Source organism: Mauremys reevesii, linkage group 10 (genome assembly GCF_016161935.1).
Source record: "Mauremys reevesii isolate NIE-2019 linkage group 10, ASM1616193v1, whole genome shotgun sequence".
NCBI lineage: Eukaryota > Metazoa > Chordata > Testudines > Geoemydidae > Mauremys > Mauremys reevesii.
This window is the reverse complement of record NC_052632.1, coordinates 75990087-76015983: the sequence shown is the minus strand read 5'-3', so window position 1 is coordinate 76015983 and position 25897 is coordinate 75990087. Positions and strand designations below refer to the sequence as shown.

The 25897-nt window shown below is 47.2% G+C and overlaps 1 protein-coding gene across 2 annotated transcripts in view; it reads left to right on the top strand.

The window, feature by feature from the left end:
* The first annotated feature begins 208 nt into the window (after window positions 1-208).
* The window catches only part of RADIL (Rap associating with DIL domain), a 69557-nt gene continuing 43868 nt past the window's right edge, over window positions 209-25897 (top strand). The window contains exons 1-3 of one of the 2 annotated variants that reach the window (XM_039490491.1): window positions 209-342; window positions 5664-5775; window positions 13966-14524. In XM_039490491.1, the coding sequence (XP_039346425.1) occupies window positions 13975-14524 (550 nt within the window). In that variant the 5' untranslated portion in view covers window positions 209-342; window positions 5664-5775; window positions 13966-13974. Of the gene's footprint in view, window positions 343-885; window positions 947-5663; window positions 5776-13965; window positions 14525-25897 lie in introns of those variants that run through there. The other variant, XM_039490492.1, reaches the window with a different exon arrangement.

The window sequence follows — 25897 nt, the reverse complement described above, 5'->3', positions numbered from 1 at the left end:
CAGCCACCTCTGGGGCGGAAGGCGGCAGCTGTTCCGCAGACACTCGGGCCAGGAGGCTGCTCGGTGCCTGCTTTGGCCCTTCCCCGCGCGGGTCTGACAGCGGGGCCGGTCCGAGTCCCGGGCCGGGCGGGCGCCCCCGGCACCCGCCGACCTCGCCCCGCGGCCCGTCGCGCTGAGGAGCCCGAAGGTGGCGCCCTGGAGCCGCGGAGCCACCGCCTCGCCACTGCCACCTCCGCCCCGGCTGGCGGGACGTGAGCGCTCCGGGCTCGGCTAGCGCCGGCTCCTGCCCTTGCAGCCGGGCTGGCCGCGGCGGGGAAGAGGCGCCCGGCGAGGCCGGGGACGGTGAGTAACGACTCGGTACGGGCTGGGGGGCGCGGAGCCTGCAGCGTGGCCCGGGCAAGGGCAGGGGGAGCCTGGGGCGGGGGGACCCACTCAAGTGGCTTCGAGTTGAGAAGCCAGAGACAGAAAGGGGGGGGCGAAGGAGCCAGGAGACCCCCGGGGTAGGGGGGGGCTGGCAGCTCGGCTCCCCTAGGGCTGGGGGCAAGCAGCCGGCGGGAGCCGTGCGGGCACATGCACACGGAGCCAGGCTGACAGACCGGCATTGAGAGAGGCGCAGACACCCGCGGAGAGAGACCCCGGCAAGCCTCCGGAGCGAGAGCCAAGGAGACACGCAGGCACTGGGCTGGACAGCCGGACCGACAGACACCGGAGCACCGCACTGGGTTGCAGCGATCCGCCCTTCCCGAGAAGGGTCCCAGCAAACCCCCCCCCCCCGGGGCACCGCCAGTGCAGGGAGGCTGGCCCCAGGAGCTTTGCTAGCCCTGGAATATTTGTTTTCCTATCCTTAGAAAGTGAAGCCAGAGAGCGAGAGTTGAGGCTTGTCTGGTTGCCATTGGAGACCAAACCTGCCTTGCACATAACACCAGACCGTAAAGAAGCAAACCTGGTGGGTTGGTGGGGGATCCTGCTGCTTTTTCACTCCCTTCCCCCCAAAACAACCCATTTCACCCGCTTTCAGGCTCTCGACCATCCCAGAATGTCTGGCTTTAGCAGGAAAATGTTTGCAATACAATTGCCCACGGGAGAGCAGAGCAATTTCTTTTGGAGTTTAAGTAACTTCAGTAAATTATGAAGAAAATGCAGGGGAGTTAGTCAGTTGCTCTGGGATTGCCTATTTCCAGGATCAGCTCATAATTTTTCCAGTGATAATTAAGAACTCCTAATTAGACAGTCCACTGAGATTCAGATGCTTGAAAGAGCAGAAAGCAAACGCACACTTTAAAATACAGTTCTTGCATACAGTACACAGCTCAGGGGATCGTCATTTGTACATGGGCATTACTGCAGGGCCAGTGCGTATATGGGGCCGAGCAAAACTCGTTTTTAAAAGATTCATATTAAGACCCCTATTGACATCAGCAGGAGTAGAACATGCTCTGCAATTTGTAGGATCAGGTCCTCGATTCTTATCACCTGTTCAAGTAGTGCCATAGCTGTAGATAGCAGTTGACAAACTTGTAGTAAGATGTTGTTCCTGTGAGCTCTCTCGGGCAAGGAACCATCATTTTGTTCTGTGGTTTCACAGCGCTTACTTCCTGGATCCCAACAGGACAATGAGGCATTTGCTGAAATACAAATTAATAATAATAGTAATGATTAATAATGCTTTGAGGAGTTTAATGCCCAGTCCAACTTTGGCTGAAGTCAGTGGCAAGACTCCTATTCACGTCACTGGGAGTTGGATCAGGCCCTAAATATGACAGATGCAACACACTTGATTAACTATCAGTCTCTAAATGGCAGACTTGATAGTAACACCCTGGAGAGAGGAGGGGGCTGCTTTCCTCACTACAGAGGCATTTCCAGAGGTGTCTCTGCAGTCCCTGTGCATTGAATGTGAAATCTTCCAGTTAGGAGCTGGCAATTGAGTCTCAAACCTTTGAGTCTTCATGTTTTCTCTTCAAGTCTTTATCACTGTACTAGATGTTCCCTTATTCTGAATAAGCAAAAGAATTTTCTATCTGACATCTGATTGGAGAAACAACCGACTAGTCCAACCTTTCTCATTTCACCCAGCTTTCCCATTTGCCACCATAGGCTCAAGATCCCTCACCCTACAGGAAGTTAATCACAGAGTCCGTTTGAGTGATGCTTTTTATTTTCTTCAATTTCACTATCCCCATTATGCAGGGTGAAGGTGGGGCCAGGGGACACCTCACCAAAGCAAACTTTACGTTGGTCTTGGATCTGTAGAGGGGCAGGATTTAATAGTTAAGGGATGTAAGTCTAGGTCTCTGGGTCCACAATCTTCTCATTTCCTTTGCCTTTGGAGTTATAATTTGTTCCACATTGTAGTGTTGGAGCCAGCCCTCAATCCGCCCACAGTGTCTTTGTTGCTCTCGGTCTGAGGCTGCGACTCTGGTTTCCATTTAAAAAAGGAAATTCTGCAAAAAGAGACGAGATAAATAGCTTCACTGGTTGTATTTCTTGGACAGTTAAATCTGAAATAGGCAGCACACATGCATGTACAATAGGCAAGCACAGCCACCTTCGCATTGTTGTGTGTAACCTGCATGCTCTGGGATAAACACGAGGGAAATTCAAGAAGGTTGGAAGAGTGCTAATGTTGTGCCAATATTCAAAAAGGGCAAACGGATTGACCCAGGTAACTGTAGGCTGATCAGTCTGACATCAATCCCAGGCAAAATAATGGAAAAGCTGATATGGGTTGCAATCGATCGAGAATTAAATGATAGGAATATAATTAATGCCAGTCAACATTGTTTCATGGAAAATAGATCTTGTCAAATAACCCTTCATTCTTTGAGGAGATTACAAGTTTGGTTGATAAAGATAACTGCATAGTTGTCATATACTTACACTTTTGTAAGGCATTTGACTTACTACTGCACAACATACTGAGTAATAAGTTAGCACTATATAGTATCAGTAAAGCACACATTAAATGGATTAAGAACTGGCATATGGCAGCTTTCGAAAAGTAGTTGTCAGAAGGGGATCATCATTGTATTTCTAGAGGGGTTTTGCAGCCCCTTCAGTACTAGGCTTGAGGCTAGCCAGTACTTGCATCAATGATCTGGAAATAAATATAAAATCACGGCTTATAAAATTTGCGGCTAAGACAAAGATTGGCAAAGTGGTAAATAGCAATGAGCAGGAGGCCTACAGAACAATCTGGATTGCTTGGTAAACTGGGCCCATTCAAGTAAAATATGTTTTAATATAGCCAAATGCAGAGTTATACGTGTAGGAACACGGAAGGCAGGCAATAGCTACAGAATGGGAGACTGTATTCTGGGGGCAGTGATTCTGAAAAGGATTTAGGGGTCTGTGGACGAGCAAATGATGGTGAGCTCTCAGTGTGATGCTGTGGCACAAATGGTTAATGCGACCCTTGGATGTATAAACGGGAGTAAGGAGTCAGGAGTGGATTTTAACTCTGTACAGAGCCTTGGTGAGACCAGTACTGGAATACTGTGTACAGCTCTGATGATGTGTTTTAAAAAGGCTGTTGAAAAATTGGAGAGAATGCAGGGGAAACAGCCACAAAAATGATTCGGAAGCTGGAGAAAATGTTTTACGGTGAGAGACTGGAAGAGCTCAGTTTGGTCATTTTATCAAAAAGAAGACTGAAAGATGACTTGATTGCAGTGTCTATGTACCTTCTTGGGGAGAAACGACAGGAGACTAGAGAGTTCTTTATTCAAACAGAAAAAGGCATAACAAGAACCAATGACTGGAAGCTGAAGCTAGACAAATTCAAATGGGAAATAAGGCACACATTTTTAACAGTGGGGGATGATAAACCATTGGAATAAGCTACCAAGGGACGTCAGGGATACCCATCTCTGATGTCTTCAGATTAAGAATGACTGCATTTCTGGAAGATGTGCTTTAGCCAAACATGAGTTACTGGGCTGTGTACGGGGGTAACTGGGTCAAATCTAATAGTCTGTGAGATACAGGAGGTCAGACTAGATGATTTAATGGCCCCTTCTGGCCTTAAACGCTGTGAATCTATGACAAAGATTATTTCTCGCACTGACTACCTCTTTCTAAGGCCAGGTCACCACAGACTTACAGCAGTATAACTACGTCGCTCAGGGGTGTGAAAAATCCACACCCCTGAGTGACGTACTTACACTGACCTAACCCCCAGTGTAGACAGCACTATGTCGGCAGGAGGACTTCTCCCATCAACATAGCTACTGCCTCTCGTGGAGGTGGTTTAACTATGCTGACAGGAAAAACTCTCCTTAATATAGAAAGACACGGCAAAATATAACAAGCCGAGGAAGAAAATCTTCGAGAGGGTTAAAAATAAGTAATGCTCCCCAGGGGGAATTTCAGGGCTACTTGCTTTTCTCTGGGCAGGTTAGCAGCTTTGATGAACTATTGGGCTGATCTGTTAGCTATACCCACTGGCATATTTGACTCTCTCTACCTGTTGTGCCTGGCATGTTTTTTTATAGGCTAAAAAGGGAGGAGCTGAAGGAAATGTGCTCCTTCCTGATCCTGCACTCTCTCCAAGTCTTGTCCCAACTTTGTCCCCTTATGATCTTGGAGTAGTGCTGCTGGGATTTTGAGTGAGCTGCTAGACCTGGTTGTAGTGGTCTGTGATCTCAAGAGGTGATAGCATCCCTTGTAATTAATCTAAGAATGTGTCCGCAGATCTGTTTCTCTCAGGTATTGCTAAGGCACCTGTCATCACAGTATCTAAGCAACAGCCATCAACTAAAGATAGCAGTGAGCCTGCCCAAAGAGGGCTCTGTGCTCTCCATCTCCCCTCATTCCCTTTTTCTCACCTTCCCTTCCTTCCTCTCATATAGTGCTTCCTTCTTGCCTTGCCTTTCTCTCCCCCGTCCTCACCCTTTGTGCCTTGGGGTAGACTCTGCTAACTGGACGAGGCTTTGTTAGAGAAGTCGGTCTTACGTTTAGACTTGAACGTGATTGGGCTCTGTCTCAGTCTGGCTTACCCTGCTAAGGAGATCAACTGCGAGAAAGGCCTTGGGATCAGACTCTCAGCCAATCCACTTGCAGCACCCTTGTGGAGTGTAGGTGCCTTGGTGGGTCATGGTTGGACAAGCAAGTGTACAGCCATATCAGTCGCCAGCTCACCATCTACCCATCAGCTTATGGGTCACCTTCATCAGCAGGTTTAGCCCATGGAGACTATAGGCCCCAGCATGCCATGCTCTGGCTACTTGGATCAAGATGGAGAAGAGTAGCTGGATTAGGGTGACCAGATGTCCCAATTTTATAGGGACAGTCCCGATATTTGGGGCTTTGTCTTATATAGGTGCCTATTACGCCCCCCATCCTCTGTCCTGATTTTTCACCCTTGCTATCTGGTCACCCTAAGCTGGATACTAAATATGGGGGCACCTGTGAGTAGTATTGTAGAGCTGTACTTTAGCCCCTGTGCCAAAGACAAAAGAACAGCTCCACCAGGGGGTGCTGTTATACCCACTAGTAGCTGATATATTTCAGTAGAGCAGAGCTGTGGCTCTTATACACACATAAGCCATCACATCACACCATCGCTGGAGGACTTCAGAGGATATAATTAAATGGCTCCTTGCAGATCTTTGTAACTGGGGTGAAAGCGAAATGATGTTCTCTGTTTTCCTGTCCTGTTTCAGAACTGGGAGGAACAAGTTTCTGTGAAAATGAATAATGCAGGGGAAGCTGCAGGGTTTGCTATGAAGAGGAGAATAAGTGACTGAAAGAAAGAGATGTGAAAAGAATGGCAAGGTAAGTAAAAGTCTTTAAATAGGCATCAGGTGCACTTAGCTGGAACATTTGGGACAGGCTGCTAATGTTTAAAGTTACTGAGTGCTGATACAATAGGGGAACAGGGATTCCACTCAGCTATAGGAAACTGTCCACATGCCTGCCTTTGTACTAACAAGAGCTGCTCAGCTGATTTGGGGATGTTGAAATTATGCCCCAACAAACCTAAATGACTATTAGATTTTGTGGTGTTTTATTTACACCACCATTGACCTGCTAATGATAAATTGCAGTGCAGTGCTCAGATGGGAGGACATGTGTTGACCACATGAACATCACATTCATTTGTTGTGATCATTACCATAACAGTGCAGAATAAATAATGGCATCATGAATAGCCATTGTTGGTGTGGCCAGTCTGTGTGTACCATGACATGCAAAGAGAGGCCTAGATACTTGATACAGATTCCACTGAGAGGAAAAAACAAACCTCTGGCTGATTCCTTTATAGTTTTCAACAGTAAATGCCAAAAAAAAAAAAATCTTGCTTTCTACTTTTCCATATGGCAAATGTTTGGAATGTCTGGAGCTGTCTACCTCTGCTGCAAGCTTTTTGTCCTCAAATAGTGCGTGTTTTATAATAGCATAATAGGAGAACTGTACTGTAAGCACCAAGGAGGAGATTTGGGGGATTTAGGTGCATGAGGCATTTAGGTGCACAAATCCTAGTGACTCTCCATAAGGCTTGTGTGCCTAAATTGCTTAGGTGGTTTTGAACATTCCCCCTAACCCCCAAAGACTCGGTAGTCCTGGAGTTACTTTGTCACAGGTAATATGAGCTGAGATGTTCTTAGTTGAAACCTAGCCCCAGTGTTTGTTCTACTCTTCTCTGTTTAGTTTCTTATAAGATGCCCATGAGCATAGAGGTCTGGGAAGAGCATATTTCATTATCACTCTATGTTGTCCCTCAGGCTCTCAGATGGAAATAAGACCATATCTTATTTTGTATTTTGCAGAAAGCCATGATTTTTGGATGGGTTGAACTCCCATCACTCCATTTAAAATCAATAAGGGCTCTGAGTTCTCAGCCCATTGCAAACTGGAGCCTTTCCTGCACTACATGCACAACAGTGAAATGACCATGCTCGAAGCCTCTTTGTATGGATGAAACACATTGTGCTCTGAAGTGTTTGGCCTCTGGAACCAGAGAAGCTGAGTTTGCATAGGATGTTCTACAGAAAGAACACAAAAGTTGCTGCGTTATAAACAATGTAGTTAAAATTCAGATGGGCACTTTAAAAAGTACATATGGGTTTAGCTGCCTAAGTTTGAAGGAATTGGTTTCTGCAGTTGGAAGTGTTATGAAGTTGTATAGGTGCTGTAGGTAGTTTTGCACTGATGAGATTAGCTGGGAAAATACACAGCTATCCCGATGTTCTAAATGATTCTTACATTAAAAGTTATTTTCTCTCTCTCTCCCTCATCTGTCAGTGGAGTCTCTTGGGCAGACACTTAGGGCTGGTCTACACTACAAAGTTAGGTCTATCTAGGGACGTCACTCAGGGGTGTAAAAAATTCACACCTATCAGAGATATAGTTAAACTGACCTAAGCCCCAGTGTTGACACCGTTGGGTCGATGGAAGAATTCTTCTGTCGATTTAGCTACTGCCTCTCAGGGAGGTGGAGTTACTACAGCGACAGAAGAGGGTCCACACTACAGCGCTAGAGTGGAGCAGTTGCAGCATCTAGTGTAGACATATACAGAGCTGCATCAATTTTTCTTCTATCCTTTTCCAGAATCCCTTTGTCATGCTCCAGCAATCTATTGCTAGTGAGGACTGATTGGGCTTTCCTAGGTAGAGTTGGGCAGGAAATAATTTTCCCATCCCGCAAGGGTTTTTGACGTTTAAAGATTCTGTCCCAAAACGGAATGAAAAGTCAAAATCTCAAATTTTTGGGACCCGATAAAAAAAATTGCTTTTGTTTTGATTTTGATCATTTAAAAAAATGTTTAACCTTTTTGGTATAAAATTTCAAAATGAAAAGTCATTTCGAGTAGATAAATTGAAACTTTTTTTAATGCCCAAATGGGATATTTTGACAGTCTTGAAACTTTCTTCAAATAATGTTCAAACTGGGAGATTTATCATAACCAGCCCTTTCCTGCAAATAGTTTCAATGAATCAACACTTCCCAATGAAAAAAAATTTTGTTGGAAAATTACTGACCCTCTCTGATCCTAAGGGCTTGTGACAGTTGGTCCTCAATCAGCCAGTTAGGGTCACTTTTGAATGACCTGAGACTTACTCTCCTTATGGCTCGAGCCCATAGCTACAGCAATGCTCCTGAGAAATGTTATTTTCTAGTGAATGCCAAACTCGGTTTTTAAATCAGAACTGACGGTCAGGTTCTAAGTCGAGGGAAGAAGGACGGTCTTGTGGATTATTATTATTTAACATTTCTATGGCACTATTCATGAGTTCTGGGTTCTAATCCCATCTCTGCCACAGACTTCCTGTGGGGCCTTGGGCAAGAATCCCTGTGCCTCCGTTTTTCCATTTGTGAGATGGAGGAAAATAGTATTTTATTTTGTATTTTGCAGAAAGCCATGATTTTTGGATGGGCTGAACACCCATCACTCCATTTAAAATCAATAAGGGCTCTGAGTTCTCAGCCCATTGCAAACTGGAGCCTTTCCTGCACTACATGCACAACAGTTGAAATGACTATGCTCGAAGCTCATGACAATTCATGAGTTCTGGGTTCTAATCCCATCTCTGCCACAGACTTCCTGTGTGGCCTTAGGCAAGAATCCCTGTGCCTCCATTTTTCCATTTGTGAGATGGAGGAAAATAGTATTTCCCTATCTCAAAGGGATGTAGGAAGAATAAATTCATTAACATTTGAGGCGCTTAGATGCTATGATGAACCTCATAGATAAGTCAACACAAACCATAAAATACAGCAAACAGAGCCCCCGAGATTATATATTTTTCCAGCTAAATACTGCATCTGTTTTAACTGACAAGACACTGCAATTAAACTCCCACAGCCGGCCTGGGCAAGCTGACTCGGCTCGGGCTGTGCGGCTGTAGAATTGCGGTGTAGGTGTTCAGGGGCAGGCTGTAGGGTCCCGGAGCCCGGGCTCCAGCCTGAGCCTGAGTGCCTGCACCACCGTTTTACAGCCCCAGAAGCCTGAATCAGCTGACACAGGCCAGCCCCGGGTGTTTAATTGCAGTGTTGACATAAAGTTGAATGTCCCTCTGCCCTATTTCCTTATCTGTAGAACGGGGATGATAAAACTCCCTTTCTCCAACCCTCTCTCTGCCATGTGTATGTAGACTGTAAACTCTGGGGCAGGCACTGTTCTTTGCTCTGTATCTGTACAGCACCTAGCACAATGGGGCCTGATTTTGGCTGTGGTGTTAGGCGCTGCTGTAATCATACATTTAGTCCACTAATCCATCTGTGTTCACACCAGGCCTGGAGCTGAGCGTGCCTTTGTGTGTGTGTGTAGTCGGGGATTCACCCCTTTCTAATACTCTGCTGCACTCATTCCTATGGAGAACTCTCCCTCACTGCAATGGACCAATCCCATTGCTCAGTGCTTTGGGACCGACACCCAGCTATCTGTTTTTGTCATTATTAATTGCCTGCCTGAGGGAGAGACCTTTCAGGGAGCCTGTTGCTCTTGGCTGCTGCTGCTACTCCAGCAGGGAAAGTCACCCCTCTGCCTTGGAGCAGGAGGGGAAAGGGAAAGTTTTTTCCTCTCTGTTTCTTGCTTTGTTTCTTGCTGAGCTGAATCACTGCAAAGGTAAATGTTATTACAGATTCAGGGGAGACTGTCTGACTCAGGATTGGAAATGAGATATTACCCAGGAGAGGAAAGCATGGTCCAGTGCTCAGACGTGCAGATGGGGAGTCACCAGTTCTGCATTAGAGCCACTGGCCTTGCACAAGTCATGTGATCTTTCTGTGCCTCAGTTTCCTCATCCACTTCATCCCAGGCAGGGATGGGGAGGGGCCAAGTCGTCTGTGAGTTAATGGGGAAAGGTGTCTGCCTCCCTGCCCCCTTTTGTCCTGGGTGCACAAATGGCTCTTGTAAGGGGCAGGCTAGTGATCTGAGTGGTACGGGGAAGGTGATGAGGGAGGACAGGGCATGAGAAGGGGCATCAGTGAGGCTGTATGGGAGCAAGGAAAAGGGGTCACACTGAGGCTAGAGCTGGGTGGGATATGTGTATGTGTGCAGACTGAATGGGAGAAGGCAGAGAGATTATACCTTGGAGAAGTTCCCACCGCTCACAAAAAACCGTAAGACCAGAAGGTGACCTCTTCCATTAGCAGCACGGGCGCTTTCCTATCCTGGGCTGGAGGTGGTTTGGAGTCTGTCCAGTGCTGACAGAGGATCTTTCTGATAACGTTAGGGCTCTTCTTGGATATTCTGAAAGACCTCACGGAAATAGCATCGTCTACGGGAGGCGAAGTGGCCCTGTAGATTGGGCACGTCTCAGTCTCAACCCTACTCTGCTGCTGATTTATTGTATGAATTTAGGTAAGTCTCCTGGCCCCTCTTTGCCTCTGTTACAACAGTGGTTCTCAGCCAGGGGTACACATACTCCTGGGGGGACGTGGAGGTGCACCAACTCATCTAAACATTTTCCTAGTTTTACAACAGGCTCCACAAAAAGCACTAGCAAAGTCAGTACAGACTAAAATTTCATACAGACAATGACTTGTTTATACTGCTCTGTGTACTGTACACTGAAATGGAAGTACAATATTTATATTCCAGTTGATTTATTTTATAATTACATGGTAAAAATGAGAAAGTCAGCAATTTTTCAGTAATAATGAGCTGTGACACTTCTGTATTTTTATGTCTGGTTTTGTAAGCCAAGGAGTTTTTAAGTGAGGTGAAACTTGGGGGTACGCAAGACAAACCAGACTCCTGAAAGGGGTACAGTCGTCTGGAAAGCTTGAGAGACACTTTAGAACAGTATTAATAAACGAGGGAAAATAAGGCCTCGCCATCTTTGTAAAGTGCTCTGAGGTCTGTGGAGGAGATGTGCTCTATATAGGTGCTAACTGTGGTTAGTGATGATGATTGATGCCTGCCTCAGAGGGAGGGTTACGAGATCCTTGAATGGAAAGCACTCCGAGAGTGCAAAGTAGTAGTGATAATATAACAGCAGTGCTAATTGTCTCTGTAGGACCTTTCACCTGTAGGCTGCTATTTCACATCCAGTCCAGGATACTAGTAACAACCTTGCTTAGTCACTATCTGATGTCTGCTCAGGGTCTGCAGCAAAATGAGCTTCATGGGCTCAGGTTCCAAGTGTCCACATTACACCCATAGGGCCGTCACAACTGGCCCTGCTTGAGAGTGTTGTTTACAGCCTCAGCAAAGGCCAGGGACTGAATGGGGGATATAGGTGATACCTCCCTCTTAGGTTTGATGCACAGTAGTAGGGTGGAGGAAGCTTGCCCTGAGGCTGTCTGTGCTGTACCTATTTTGGGATAAAGAGAAGCCTGCAGTTTCCAGGGCTGTCAGCCCGGCACCTTTCTCCAGCAGTAATGTCACACGCTATCTCAGAGTGTAGGTCAAGTAGGAGGAGTGTGGAGACAAATAAAACTCCAACTTCTGCCTTGTGTCCAGTGGAACAAATGCTTCTTCCATGCTTGCCCTTGATACATTTGTTCTTGGCATCATTGAGCTATTTAGCTACAAAATGTTGTTGGGACTTTTACTGAAATCTCTTAAATCTAGGGAAGCATGTGTCAGGCAGTAACTCACATACTCACAGTTGCAATTGTGTGTCCATCCATGCATCCGGATTGTCACAGTATGCCTTAGTAGGAATGATCATGTTATAAATCAGCTGTTGGTTTAAAGCTGATAATTTATGTAACAATATGTATCCAGATTTTTAAACAATAGTCTATGTGAATGGGTGAGAGGTTCTTGGAGGGGAAAAATTCACATCGCTGGCCTAACAGAGACTGATCCTGATTTGTCCACTTACCGTAGGGTGATTTATAAAGTTAGGATCAGCACGTTAGGATATTTCTAGCTGTGCTTAGCCTTGATGTAGATGCATAAGATGCTTTTCTCTTGCCAGATGTCTCTTGCCAGATCTCACTCGAGTCCTAATGTGAGAATGTGATTTTAAAAATAAATCTTTTATTTAAAAGTAGAGCTGCAAAATCTAAACTGAAATGTAGACAAGCCCAGAAAATCTGTGCCAAATTCCTCCCCTAACTGGCCATAGCAAGCATTCAGCAAAGAAATTTTCCTGTGAGGTACCACCCAGTCTGCCACACATCACCGTGTCCTGGTTTGATAATGCAGGCAGCCCTCGTTTGGGAACACTGGAGAATAGCTGATACAACAAGGATTTCATTTGTCCTTTGGTTGCATCGGGAAGTGGTGTCAGTGATGCTACAGAATAATGCTCTTTGGAATATCCTTAGTGAACCAGGAAGTACCAGAAGATTTGGTGGGGTGGAGGGGAGAGAACTTTTTAGAAAGGTTAATCACAACTTGTTTTTTCTAGGGCCTGCTGCCTCTTGGTTAGCAGGGACATTCAGCAGAGAGCTGCGGGCTTATCTTAATTTTCACCTGAGCTTTGCATTTCACCTTTAAAAGTTGAATTGATTCATAACTTGTAAGTGAATGGGACTCCTGAGACCTTGGCTACTAACCGAGAAGGTCTGTGTGATGCTTCTCGGGGCACGCAGGGCTGAGAGTCACAGTATTGCCACCCGCCTCCAGCACAAGGGAGTCTTGCCTTTGCCAGCTGGGTGTTAGCTCCGTAACACAACCAGCTTGTCAGCCTCTCAAGCCCCGCCTTTGCCCTGAGGGTTGACAATAGATTCACCCTAGCCACTGACTCCCTTCAAAGTGTCTCCCTGCAGTATTCAGCCCCTGATCTCTGGATACCACCGAAATCCCAGATCCTCTCTTCCCAGCAGAACAGTGTTCCTCAGTTTACCAGTTTTACCTTAGCCTACCGCTCCTGTATCACACACAGCACTTGAGTTCAATTATAGTAAAAGAAAAGGGAGTATATTTAGGAAAGACTAGAGTTTCAAGTAGAACAAGTGTGAGTGATGGAAACAAATGGTTGCATATAAAATGCAAACTAGGGCCTACGCTTATTAACAGTTACCTTTCCTGTCTAATAAAGGAGATTCTTACCCCAAAGTTCAGTCTTCTGCAGCATTTGCTAGCCACAAGGAGCTACTCTCTGCTCCTCAAGGCTCCTCAATGAATGCATCCAGCGTGTCTTTCTCCACCTCGCGATATACTGCATCAGTTTTTTGTCTTTATTCACAGACAGGGCGATCCCTTCACAGTCTTGCTGTTCCTTTCCCCTTCCAAGTCGTTTTGATGGTTAGTTTGTCTTTTGTGGTTTTCCATTGACTTTTCTTGCTTGGTGCACCAGTGGACAATTGAGCAATACATTATGCGATCGGCTAGCCAGGGATTATATGTCACAGTTCCCTGGTGACTCACTTTCACTCCAAGATCCTAAGGCCAAAATTTTCACATTACTCCTTAAATATCACCCAGATACACATCTCACAATGATTATGAGCATCGATAAATTAAAAGCTTTCACACATGCTACCCTTCATGGATAAATACCATGAAAGCGGTGTATTATGTGTAGTGAGTGTGTCAGGTCTAAAACAGGAGTTGGTTGTAAAGAACAGTAAACCTTTGCCAATTGGCACTAATGAGCCTATGTCACAATCTCCTCTTGTGTTCTTAGTGTAACGAAACTGCTGGGCTTTGCTTTTCTCTCACCCCGAGAACATCGGCAAGGAAGCATGCGCTTGGGTAGCCATTGATCTAGAAGCTGGGGATCCATTGATCTATAAACTGAGGATGCTTGGTATAGCTCCAGATCAAATTCCTAGGGACAAATTAATCTCTGGGGTAATTCCACTGATTTCAGGGATGATGGATAAATTTGGCTCCTGCTGTCCTTGTCACACATGTAAACTCGTAGCATCATTCCTGCACTCTTCTTGCCATTCTAGAGAAGACCACATGTCCCCTCTGGGCCACAGTCCAGGCATGGGATCTTGGAGTCACTCCTGCTCCAGTTTGTTTGAAGGTTTCTGCTCATGTGCTCGCTATTATCCGTTTCCCCTCAGGGCTTTAAAATGCTGATTTGCCTTTTCTGTTTCTGTTCACTCTGCAGCTGTGTCCCATGACGACCTCACCCACTATGTTCTATGGATCTTCGTCCGCCATGTCCCCACCTTCCAAAAACAAGCTCAAGCGTCAGAGCCGGATATTCTCTCAGGTCTTGTACCGGACGCTGAGCTATAAGGACCGCAGCTCAGTGTCGGCTTTTCCCCTTGCAAGCAGCGACGACCCAGCTGAACTTTCCACTCAGGTTTCAGCCCCTGGGGTTCTGAAGATATTTGGGGGCAACATCTGCGCGGGCACCAACTACAAGAGCGTCCTTGCCACGGGGAGCTCAAGTGCACGGGAGCTGGTGAAGGAGGCGCTGGAGCGCTATGGGCTGAGCAAGGTGGACGCCGGCCACTATGTGCTGTGTGATGTCATTGGGATGTTCAGCGGCTCTGAGAAGCAGTGGCAAACGGAAGGATTGCGAGTCCTCAGTGATAATGAGAAGCCCCTTCTGATTCAGGGCCTATGGAAGCCCAAGGAAGGGTTCTCCCGGCGTTTGGAGCTGCGGAAGAGATCTGAGGTGGAGGAGCTGGCCGCGAGGGACGTAGACACGATCACGGCAGGTAAGAGACTAGCAGAGAGCTACGCATAAATGCTGAACTGAGCGAGGGCCATGGGATGAGCTCTCGGCTCTTAAAGTGGACGAGTTGCCCCATCTTGTGCCAGACCAGTGATGGTTTCATCGCCTGTAGGGGGCACCGAATCTCATATTTTAGACATTGAGTGCAGATCCTTAGCTGATGTAAACAGGCCTAGCTCTCCAGTGGCACCTTAAAGACTAACAGATTCATTTGGGCATAAGCTTTTGTGGGTAAAAAACCCTCTTGGTATCGACACCTCCTCATCAATTATTGGGAGTGGACCACATCCACCCTGATTGAATTGGCCCTGTCAACACTGGTTCTCCACTTGTGAGGTAACTCCCTTCTCTTCATGTGTCAGTATATTTATGCCTGTATCTGTAATTTTCACTCCATGCATCTGAAGAAGTGGGTTTTTTACCCACGAAAGCTTATGCTCAAATAAATCTGTTAGTCTTTAAGGAGCCACCGGACTCCTTGTTGTTTTTGTGGGATACAGACTAACATGGCTACCCCCGACACGTGAGGCCTAGCTCTGTTATCCTCAGCGTGTGTAAATGGCCATGGTGGCATTAGCATTAATCCACTTTATTACTTCCCACCCTCCTTTTTCTTCCCATCAGTGAAGCTATGACAATTTACAAGCAGCTGAGGATCTGGCCTTGGGAGCATTGTAGATCTTTCCTGAGCTGGCGATAGATATTGCAATGGGATATTGTGTCTCTGCCCAGAAACAGTTGCAATCTGGTGCACTCTGGGCTTTGTCAAAGGCCCTTACAGAGGTGCCAGTTCAGGTGCCCATCCCCCTGGGGGTCCAGAAGGCCTGGTAGGTAGAGGAATCAGTAAATTTCCACTGTCCAAGAGGGCAGGCTATCAGATTTAGGGGTTCTGCTCCTTCTATGGGACCCAGAGTTGTGTGTCCACAAGCTTTCTCTACAGTACCATGCAAGGGGAGTCCTGATGGTGGGACATGACCAGTGAATCCACGACTAAGGGGCATCAGTGTAGGGCATAGGCACAGCTGCCACAGAGCCAGCTGTAGCCTGGAGGCTACAGTAACAGCCATAGGAGCCTGGGGGACCCTGTATTATGCTGAGGATTCTCTTAGGCTTGGCACAGGGCCTAGGGTTTGACCCAGAGGAACTGAACTCATTAGGATATTAGGAAAAACGTTCTAACTTTAAGGATAGTTAAACACTGGAGCAGGTAATGTGGGAGGCTGTGGAATCCCCGTTTTGGAGGTATTAAGAAAAGGTTAGACAAACTCCTGTCAGGGATGGTCGAGGTATACTTAGTCTTGCCTCGGCATGGGGGCCTGGACTAGATGACCTCTTGAGGTCCCTTCCAACCCTGTGTCTCTATGATTCTATGGCAATGCTGAATCTCACCTTTAAATTGTATGTCAGCATTTTAGACTGTGCTTGTTTTCTGTCCCTCCGATCATAGTTAAATTACATTATGATGCCATTTGGGAGCATGCAGACTGTTTTGCGATTGGCTGAGTTCCCTGCCTCCCCTCTCCTCCATTCCCAAATAGGCTTTATCTTTATCAGGGGAAAAACCTGAACCTGCAAGTTGAGCACTTAGCTGATTTCATTACAGTTCCAGCAGGACATCTGCAGTGGCGGGAGATCTGTAGCGAATTTTAGGAGCAATCAAATGAAGTAAAGAGATAATGAGAGAAAACCAGTGTGGGCCAAAATATACTCTGCATTATTGTCCATGGCTCTCTGTGGCCCACGGGTGGACAGTGGAGATTAATTGTGAATCAGTGGGTTTGTAAAAGACCCCAAGGCAATGTAATGAAGTTCTGCTTTCCCTTCCTGAATGAACACCCCTTGCGGGGGGTTAAAATCAAACTCGTACTGTAATACTCTGGATCACTGGAGCATCTGAGTACCTGACCCCACGTCATCAGAGATTGCTCTGACTAGGAGATACAGGATGGATTCTAATGCTTGGTTGGTATCTTCTCTGTCTGCAATTCTCACAGCTGCTTTTGCAGAGGAGATATGATATAATTTCCTGTTATTGTCACTGTTACCCCAGCAGGATGTTATGTTATGGGGAGAGGTGCTAAGGAGAGGGTTAATGGTGAGTCCAAACACAGTCCTATTAGCCAGGGGCTGAGTATACACGTATGCAAGCTGACTGAACTGAGTGAGGTGGCAGAGATGTAATTGGAAGCAGAACTGGCATCATATGTGCTGGTAGCTCTTCATTGTACCTATAGGAATCCATGATAGTTTGGTCTGGGTACAGAAGCATGGCTGGATGGACTTCCAGGCTTGGTGTTATGTGAGGTTTCTATCCAAGCCCATTTTTGTTTTTAAAAACTGAAGTGGTGGCTCTCAGAAGAGAGTGGCAGTTATACCAGTGTATTGTGAAGAATCCGGTTAGCCAGGTGGCAAAGTCCATCCCTCTTCATAAGAGGCAAGAGATGATATCCTCACCACCAAGGACTGCTGCTCAGGTACCATGGAGGTACCTATAAGTACCTAGCTATATTTCCACCACTTTAATCGTACGCGTGGGATACTGCGGATGATCGCACAATCTATAACCCAGTGCTTCTCAACCTATATACCATTGTGGGCTGCATATGCAGCTCTCTATGTGTTATGTGGATGGCACCCACACAATATATAGTACCTGTACGGCCCTGAGGATATCACATAGGCCGCAGCTATGTGCTGATTGGGCCGTAAGCAGCTCACGGGCTCCAGGTTGAGAACCACTGCTGTAACCGCAAACGGAGAAGGAATTAACAGCCTGCTGCATCCACTGCTGAAGGGAATTGGGACGCTTTCCATTGGTTTTAACTGAAGCTGGATCGGGCCCAAACTGAACGAGTAAAGGAAATTCAGAGGGAAGCAGGCAGCTATTCGCTTCACCGTGAGGTGCAGGTGTTTCAGGACGCATTGCTCGGCTTCTGTATAGTCCTGGGAAGGTTCCCATGTTTCAGGAAACCCGTAAGTGTTGCGTGGTGCTATAAATGCAGTCCTTTCCTAGCAGCAGTATCGCCATGGCAGGAGTCCATTCTCTCTGCATAGGTAGAGGCCAGTCTTTCCAGAACCTCAGGATACTGTTTCTTTGGCAGTCTTTAAGCAAGTCTTAATCCATGTTATCTCCCCTTTTAAAAGGAAACAGGATAACTGAGCTGGGAAACCAAGCACTCTAAAGGGAGGATACACGGCTGCCAGTGTGTCCTTGGGATGCAGCTCATTTACCACGTGCCTGCCTGCAAAATCAAACCATACGGATGGGAGGTTTTGGGTGTCTTGTGTAACAACCATGTAAGGCACGTCTTGCAACTGGGTTCACATGGGAGGACCCCTGCCCCTACAGAGAGCCCCATGAAAGACAATGGGGCTTCACGTGGATTGCAGGGGTCTGCTCCATTGCAAAATCGGGACACAGATTGGTGCTTTTAAGCTTTCATGCTGTCCCGTGCAGCCAGTGCCTAGCTTTGAAGCAGCATAGCTATAGACATGCTTCTCTAGCTGCCTTGCTGTTGGAATTCAGGATGCAGAGAACTTCTTGCCAACTGGAAATAAGTAAGGGATGCCATGGCTAGGCAGACAGTGTGTATGAATGCTTTACAACTCCACAAACAAAACAGTGCCATGGTTCATGAACTATCTGCATTGCCTGAAGGAGCTCGCAGCTTTGCTGAGGAAAACATGAGGGAAACTGTGTCTAGGTTGCACCTTAGCTTAAATTTTTTTAAGCTACCATCAGTTCTTCACCACCAATGGTTTGTTAAAATTGCAACCCTGAAATTCCAAGCTCAGATTAAATCGCTCAGGTCATTGTCACGAGTCTGAAGGCAGCTTGGTTTGTTTTATTTTCATTGCTCCAGCCTCCAGGTTCTTCTCTTTTCCGAATCCAGGGTTAATTCCCCTCTGAGCTTCCTTCAGGGCAGAGGCAGGGCTGAGACTAGTTAAGTCTTTCCCAGGAGGCTGGTATTTAGGAACACCGTCACATAAAGAGCCCAGTGCTAAAATAAAGACAATACTTATCCGCGTACGTCCTGTGGTCAGTGTTGGAGTGGCATGTCAGACAGCCTGGCTTTCATCCAGGGCAGAGACAGGAGAGTAGGAGCAGTTAAAATAGACAGGGACGTGTGTTTTTACCACATGGCTTGTGGTACCTGAGGTATCTCAAGGCACTGTATAAGGTACCATGTTGAGGGCAGACGTGATAATCATAATGCACAGCCCGATAGGTCATCTATTAGAATCTGCTTTTGCTTTATTGCCAAAGAGAGCATTGGTCAAAATGCCTGAGTTCTCCCTTCCAGGCCCCGTAAGGGAGCCCAGGCGAAAGTTGCTCTGCTTTGCTTTGTGAATGAAATCTCCCAGGTCTGTGTCCCAAGCTCAAGGCCGAGCTGTTTGCTGCTGTGTTTTCCCCATGGCCAGTACCACCTCTTCCATGGCTACTAGTTTCTTCTTTTCCCAGAGCCCCAGGTTGCAGCTGCTCTGCGTCAGGAGTGAGGGAGCGAGGGAGTGCTGGAACATGTTCCAGGTCTCCTCAGGCGGCGGTGTTTGGAAGTGATGCCATGCAGAGAGAGGGCTGTGCCTGGTGTTCCCAGCATGGAGATAAAGGCAGGTGCTATTAATGTACAGTCTGTAGGGGTGGCAGGGCGTTACGGGGAGGTTGTTTGTAATGTTGCTTGGCTTATGTGAAAGATGCAAGAGAGAGTGAGAGAGAGCATGGGAACTAACGGGAAGCCATTCACAAGGCTAAAGCCTTGGGAAGGCGACAGGCTCATCTTGCTGCTGCTTTGGAGACCTGGGCTCGAGGCTGGAAGATCCAGGAGTAGCATTCAGCTGCTGGTTTATTTGCTCATGTCCCCTTGCCAGCCGTTGCACAACAGCGGTGAAGTCTTGGAGGAAACTCCTCCTCCTCCTCGGATCAGGAATTGTGCTGTGACGAGATGTCTTGGGAGTAGGGGCTAGAATTTAAAGCCAAGATGCTGAAGGGGAAATAGAATGCTTGAACAAAGAGGTTTTTTCCCCTGGACCTGCCACCAAGACAGACTGGCCCTAATTCTCCGAGTCACTAGAGGTCTCCCATGACGTCGGACAGATGGGCTAATGATACCGCAGTTGGTGGCTGTGTCTGACAGGGGACTTCCGCTGAGGTCCAGGTCATCGATTTCCCCCCACTCGTGATCTAGAATGGTCATCCTTTCACACACGGAAAATGCAGTGGAGCCAATCAAATAGCTGAAACGTAGTGATGAGTGTCTTGACTCCATGAGATCGGCTGTAAAATGGCACACTTTGCTGATTATCCTCCCGGCAGGCCCTGTTTAACTGGCCAAAGCAGACCTCTTGATTTGTGTTCACAGTTATTTTTTGTCTCTCTGTTCTCCCTCCAAGTGTCCCTAACCCACAACTGCCATGTGACTCCATCTCAGACACCTGCAATCTGGGACACTCCTGAGAAGGATCTGGAGGATGGGGCTAGGTTAGGAAATCTGGGTTGGATGGGAGTTTTGGTTCCACTTGTCCTCCTACTTTCAAGTTGCCAAGCAGTAGCCAGGACTAGTGTGTGAACTCATTTAACCCTGCTACTGATATAGGGCCAAATTCTTTGTTGGTGTAAATTAGCACAGGTCCAGTCAGGGGCGGCTCTAGCTTTTCTGCCGCCCCAAGCACGGCAGTCAGGCAGCCTTTGGCGGCTTGCCTGTGGGAGGTCCGCTGGTCCCGCGGCTTCAGCGTACCCGCCACCGAATTGCCGCTGAATCCGCGGGACCGGTGGACCTCCCACAGGCAAGCCACTGAAGGCTGCCTGACTGCCGCCCTCGCAGTGACTGGCAGGGTGCCCCCTGCGGCTTGCCGCCCCAGGCACGCGCTTGGAGCACTGGTGCCTGGAGCCGCCGCTGTGTCCAGTGAAGTCCGGGGCACCACACCACATCAATTTATGCCAGCAGAGAATTTGTCCCATAACATGAGGCTTACTGGGAAGTGAGCAAGCTTCTTCTGTAACACATGCAGTCCTCTCCCAGTCAGAAAACAAGGAACTCCAGCATGGGATCTGAGTGCAGATTTTCTGCTTGCTAGTAACACAGGCTGTCTAGCTTCTTGAGCCAACCTTCTCGTTACTAACATTGCATCATGTTCCAGATGTGCTAAGCTGCGTCTGGAGATCTAGCGAGAGTCTTGCATCCGAAGAAGTGGGTATTCACCCACGAAAGCTCATGCTGCAAAACGTCAGTTAGTCTATAAGGTGCCACAGGATTCTTTGCTGCTTTTACAGATCCAGACTAACATGGCTACCCCTCTGATAGCGAGAGCCAGGCAGCAGTAGCAGCCCCACTCCTATCCTCTAATGCCCCTCTCACTGCCGATGTTCATTTGGCTCCTCTCCCAGTCCTGTGCATGACATTTCACGTTCACATGAGATAAGCTTGTGTTTTCCTTGGTGACTCACTTATTTTGCTCTAAACATACACAAGGGAGGCAGGAACCTGGGACAACATTTGTAGTTGTGACTTTATTTTTTTTTAAATTGCTTCGACATCCTTGATGGGCCAAGATGCTCCTCCCATTCCACCTGCTTATGACTGCCTCCTTCCCAAAAGGCATGTCCACTGGTCCTCCTTGCTAAATGCTATCAGGGCACTGTCCCTCATTGAGCACACTTTTCTCCGCATGCCCATTATAAGAGGCTGGAACCAGAAATCCTTTGTGCATTTCTTTGCAGTTATCAGCATTGAATTTCATCTGCCATTTTGTTGCCCAGTCACCCAGTTTTGTGAGATCCCTTTGTAACTCTTTACGGTCTTTTTTGGACTTAACGATCTTGAGTAGTTTTGTATCATCTAAAAATTTTGCCACCTCACTGTTTACCCCTTTTTCCAGATCATTTATGAATATATTGAACAGGACTGGTCCCAGTACAGACCCCCGGGGACACCACAATTTGCTTCTCTCCATTCTGAAAACTGCTACGACACTAGGATGTCCCATGTTCATTATTTTTAATGGGAAGATTTGCATGACACCACAGTGGGAGAGCTGTGGTGCTGGAAGCTGCTTTGACCTCTGGCTGGCGGCATTTAGCATGTCAAAAAAATATGTGTTGTGACATTAGTGTGCTGCATGAATACCCCCTGCTGATTCATCTCTGGCATTAGATTTGGAGCATCTGCTTGTGTTAGCCGTCCTTTGCCCAAGGATGAAAACCACATCACTTTTCTCTCCTGGAGGGAGCAGGCTTAGGGAGTCGAAGGGAAAGCTTAGGTCCCAGAATGATGCGATTTGCGTCCCCCAGACTCCTGTAAGCAATGATCTATAGTTCAGGGACATGCAGCAAAGCAGACCCATGCTGAGATGCTTTCAAGGTGTATAGGTGATGAATAAATTGTTGGGCCGGTCTTTAAAGGATGGGAGGATGGGTTTGTGTGGACAACGCATCTGCTGCCTTTGGTCACACGCTGCCGTGTCACTGTGTATATAGACACAAGCATGCCCGCCCCACACACCTTCCAAGGGCAGCTGGCAACTCCCCCTCTGCTGAGCTACTAGTGTGTAGAATAGGCTCTGGTTCAGTCTGTGACCTAGCAGATAGCTTAAGAGTTTTATCTATTCGGTTATCCATTATCCTAATTAGTTTATTAGCTGCTTCCCACTGTGGTGGGAGGGAGTTGTTCACCATTCAAGCCACTAATTAGTGCCCAGGTTGTAAAGCTCTGTTTTACCACTGGGATAATGTCTTATGTTGCCTTTAGCCCTCAAGTCTCCTGTCTTCTATCACTCATTCTTTGCCAGAGACCAGCCCGAAAGGCAGCTGACTGAGTGCCTGGGAGCTGACTAACAGAGAAGGATTTAGGGAACACCGCCCAAGGTGCACATGAGAACTGGAAACAACCAGTGGGACATGGATTCACATTGCCATGCTTGTCTGGTTACACATATTTGCCTTCTTGCAACCAGCTCCGTTTTCAAACCTTTCCTGAGGGGTTAGCTCCCACCGACCTTTCTTACTTACACACACCTTGGGAGATTTAGGGATAAGCCTATTATATTTAAAGGGACGGTGTCAAGTAGTCTTTAGGCTCAAGCTTTGATTTACCATAACATGCTATTACGAGGGAAGAATTTCCTCGGGATTCTGAATTTCTCCTATTTTTTTTAAACCCCACATTAACCCATCACTGACAAATTAAAAAAAAAAACCCATACTTGCTGTGCCCGCTGAAAACATCACTGAGTGCCCCCTGCTGGCTCGGCTGTCTAACACACTCTGCTTCCACAACGGTTGACCTATGTGACAACAAAGTTGACTAAGCTCAGAGGTGTGCGCAGGAATTTAAAAAATGGACGGCTTTTGGACGGGCACATTCTGCGGCTCCGAGGCCAGAGGAGCTCTGTGACCCAACAGCAGCCCCGGGGCCGGGGGAGCTCGCTTTCCCTGCCACAGCCCTGGGGCTGGAGCAGTTCTGTGCCCTTGCCGATTACTGGGGGGCATGCCCCTGCTTGCCCCCCCCTCGTGCATGCCCCTGACTAAGCTAATTTGGAAAAAACACTGTTATTCCAGAATAAGTGTGTCCATGTATGAAGTGATTTCAGAATAGCTGCCCCTGAATAAAACTACTTGTGTAGACAAGCCCTTAAAAATAATAGAATTAAATATCAGCTCCATCCCCTGATGGCCAACAAAGCTGAACTCTCTATAAAACAGAGCAGGTAACTCCCCGCAAATCTACCCCCCATCAACCCTACTCTCTGCAGCAGCCCACTCACTGCCACGCATTGTGCCTGGAAGGCCTAGACACTTGGGCAAAGCTTGATTCAAAGTCGAAGGCTCTACTGCCAGTCCCTTGTCTCTTTCACATCAAGGCTGATCCAGCTGGAGTGTCTCTGCTGACTGCAGCTGTTTGGCCAGAAGAGTGAGGTGATCTCTCAGGCAGCAAGGCCCCAGGCCAGTTAGGGCTTTGTAGGTCAAGATTAACTTTTAAATGCAGTTTGGAAAGCTATAGGCAGCCAGTGCCTATCATGGAGCACAGGTGTCATGCGCTACTGTTGGGAAGCGCAATGTAATAAGTGATACATTCTGCACCAGCTTCAGCTTCTGGATCGATATGAAGTATAGACCCATGGAGAGCGTAGTGCAGAAATCTAGTCTTGAGGTGACAAAGGCACAGAGTAAGGGCCTTCTCCAAGTGAAATAGTCTCTGTCTCCTGGCCTAGTACAGATCGTTCAAAAGCATTAATACCACTGGGGATCCAGAGTGGCTCCCATGTAGCACAGAATACCCCCAGGAGGAACCATAGTTAGGTCAATGTAATTCCCAGGGTAGATGTGGCTACATCGATGAAAGAATTGTGTATGTGTAGCTACCACCTCCTGGAGAGATGGATTAACTGCATCAATGGAAACCCCCCTGCCATCAATGTAGAGAGTATCTACGCTCCAGCGCTGTATCTGTGCCACTGTAGCACAGACATAGCCTCAGAAGGGGCCAACCACTCTCAACTCCAGTTGAAGTCAGTGTGAGCCGCAAGGACTCAGCACACTTGAAAATCAGGACTTGTGTGTGCCAGTTTCCCAGTCTATAAAAGGGGATGATGCTCATGTACCGCACCAGATTGTTTTGAGAGAGAATAAACAAGCGCAGTATTGCCAGCTCCAAACTTTCAAAACTCCTGAGTTGGGCTCCAAAAACCCATGAGATTTAAAAAAAACCACTGTAATAAATGTTGGGTTTGTTTTCTTTGCTTCTGGTTTTGGAGCCACTAGGGCGCACACGGGTTATGTTTTCAAGCTTCTCTCTGCAACCAGGAGAAAACTAGAAAGCTCAGATTCTCAGGAAATCACTTGATTTCCTAGGAGCTGGGGCTTTAAATAAAACCTTAGCTGTCACAATAGCATTGCAAGTGTTGGCCATATTGAGCTTCTGTTCAGTGCTCTGAAGATGAAAAGTGCTGCAGAAGGTTCAATGTGGTCATTAGTCCAGGTTATGATCCTTTGCCCTGTCCAAAAGCCCTAACGCACACGTTGGCCGTCCGGGTCCCTTTCAGACCCCCTTGCTCCCAAGAATCTGTGTTTTCGTGTAGTATATAAAAGCAAACTGCCAGGCGCTCGCCTGAGCCTGGTGCCCTTGAGATGCCTGTCATACCAAGGGAGTAGGGGAACAGTACCAGAGGGTTAGAAAAATAACCCAGTTATAGAAGGACTTTGTTACGTTCAGGAAAAGAGCTGTGTTTATCTTTCCCTCGTGGCTCAGGAGTTAGAACAGAGCCTGTGACAGAGGCTCTATCTAGAGCAAAAAGCAGCTTTTTCCTAGTTGATTTTGCTACACAAAGTAAATACAGAAGCTTCCTTTCCTCTAGATAAGAAAACTCTGAACATTCATGTCTCTGGTTGTGGGGTGTGTGTGTGTGTGGAATCATTCAGGCAGACAGATTGTAATCTCTCCCAGGCCCCCTTTCCACAGCCTGACCCCACAAGAGCAGCTCTTGGTTAGACAGAAAAGAGGCAGTTGGTTTTCTCCAGAGCCAAGCCTGCCGGCTTGTATCCCTGGGGAGAAGAGAAAGCCAGACAGAGGGTTGGCTCCTGCACTGCCCAGGTGCTGAGTGATGGATGTATAAGAGCAAGGTAAAAAGTGCTGCTCAGGATAGGGCGCGCAGGGGAAATACAAATCCGACACGAATGAGAGAGCTGCTGCCAATCCACTCCTGGCCAATAGCAGGGATAAGGCCTAAGATGGGGAGTGCAGAACTGGTGATCTCATGTGGGGCAAAGGATGCCCTGAAGGGATAATGCAAGAAAGGGCCTTAACTTATCCTTGGAGGTGTAATGTCTCCTCTTCTGCTCGCTGGCTAGAAACCTTTATTGTTGCCTCACAGTGGGCTAAGAGTTGGGACTCCGGACAGCAAGACAATACTTCTCCGCCACATTTCTGTACACATGCCAGGAGAGGGCTCCCATGCTGTTTCACACATCACAGAGATGCAATCAAGTATTTTTTATGTTTTGTTTGTTCGTTCTCTCTATTTGTCTAGGGAGCTGAGCCTTCTAGGTGAGGGTGTCCTGGCGCTAGGGAAGATGGGTTCTAATCCAGGCTCCCTCATGAGCGTCCTGGGTAAACACGTCACCTCTTTGTGCCTGCACTTCCTCCTCTATAAACTGGGGATAACACTTACTGTTCAGGGGAGTCCTGTTTGTAAAGCACTTTGAGTTTCTACGGTACCTTCCCTCTGAGGATCCCAAAGTATTGTCTGTATCCTAACGCATTACACTGATGGGTGATGCCTCTGCTGGATAGAATATTGCTCTTACTCCCGTGTGCTAATGTCATTTTGTGTCTGCAACCTACACAGTATAAAATCCCTAATACTG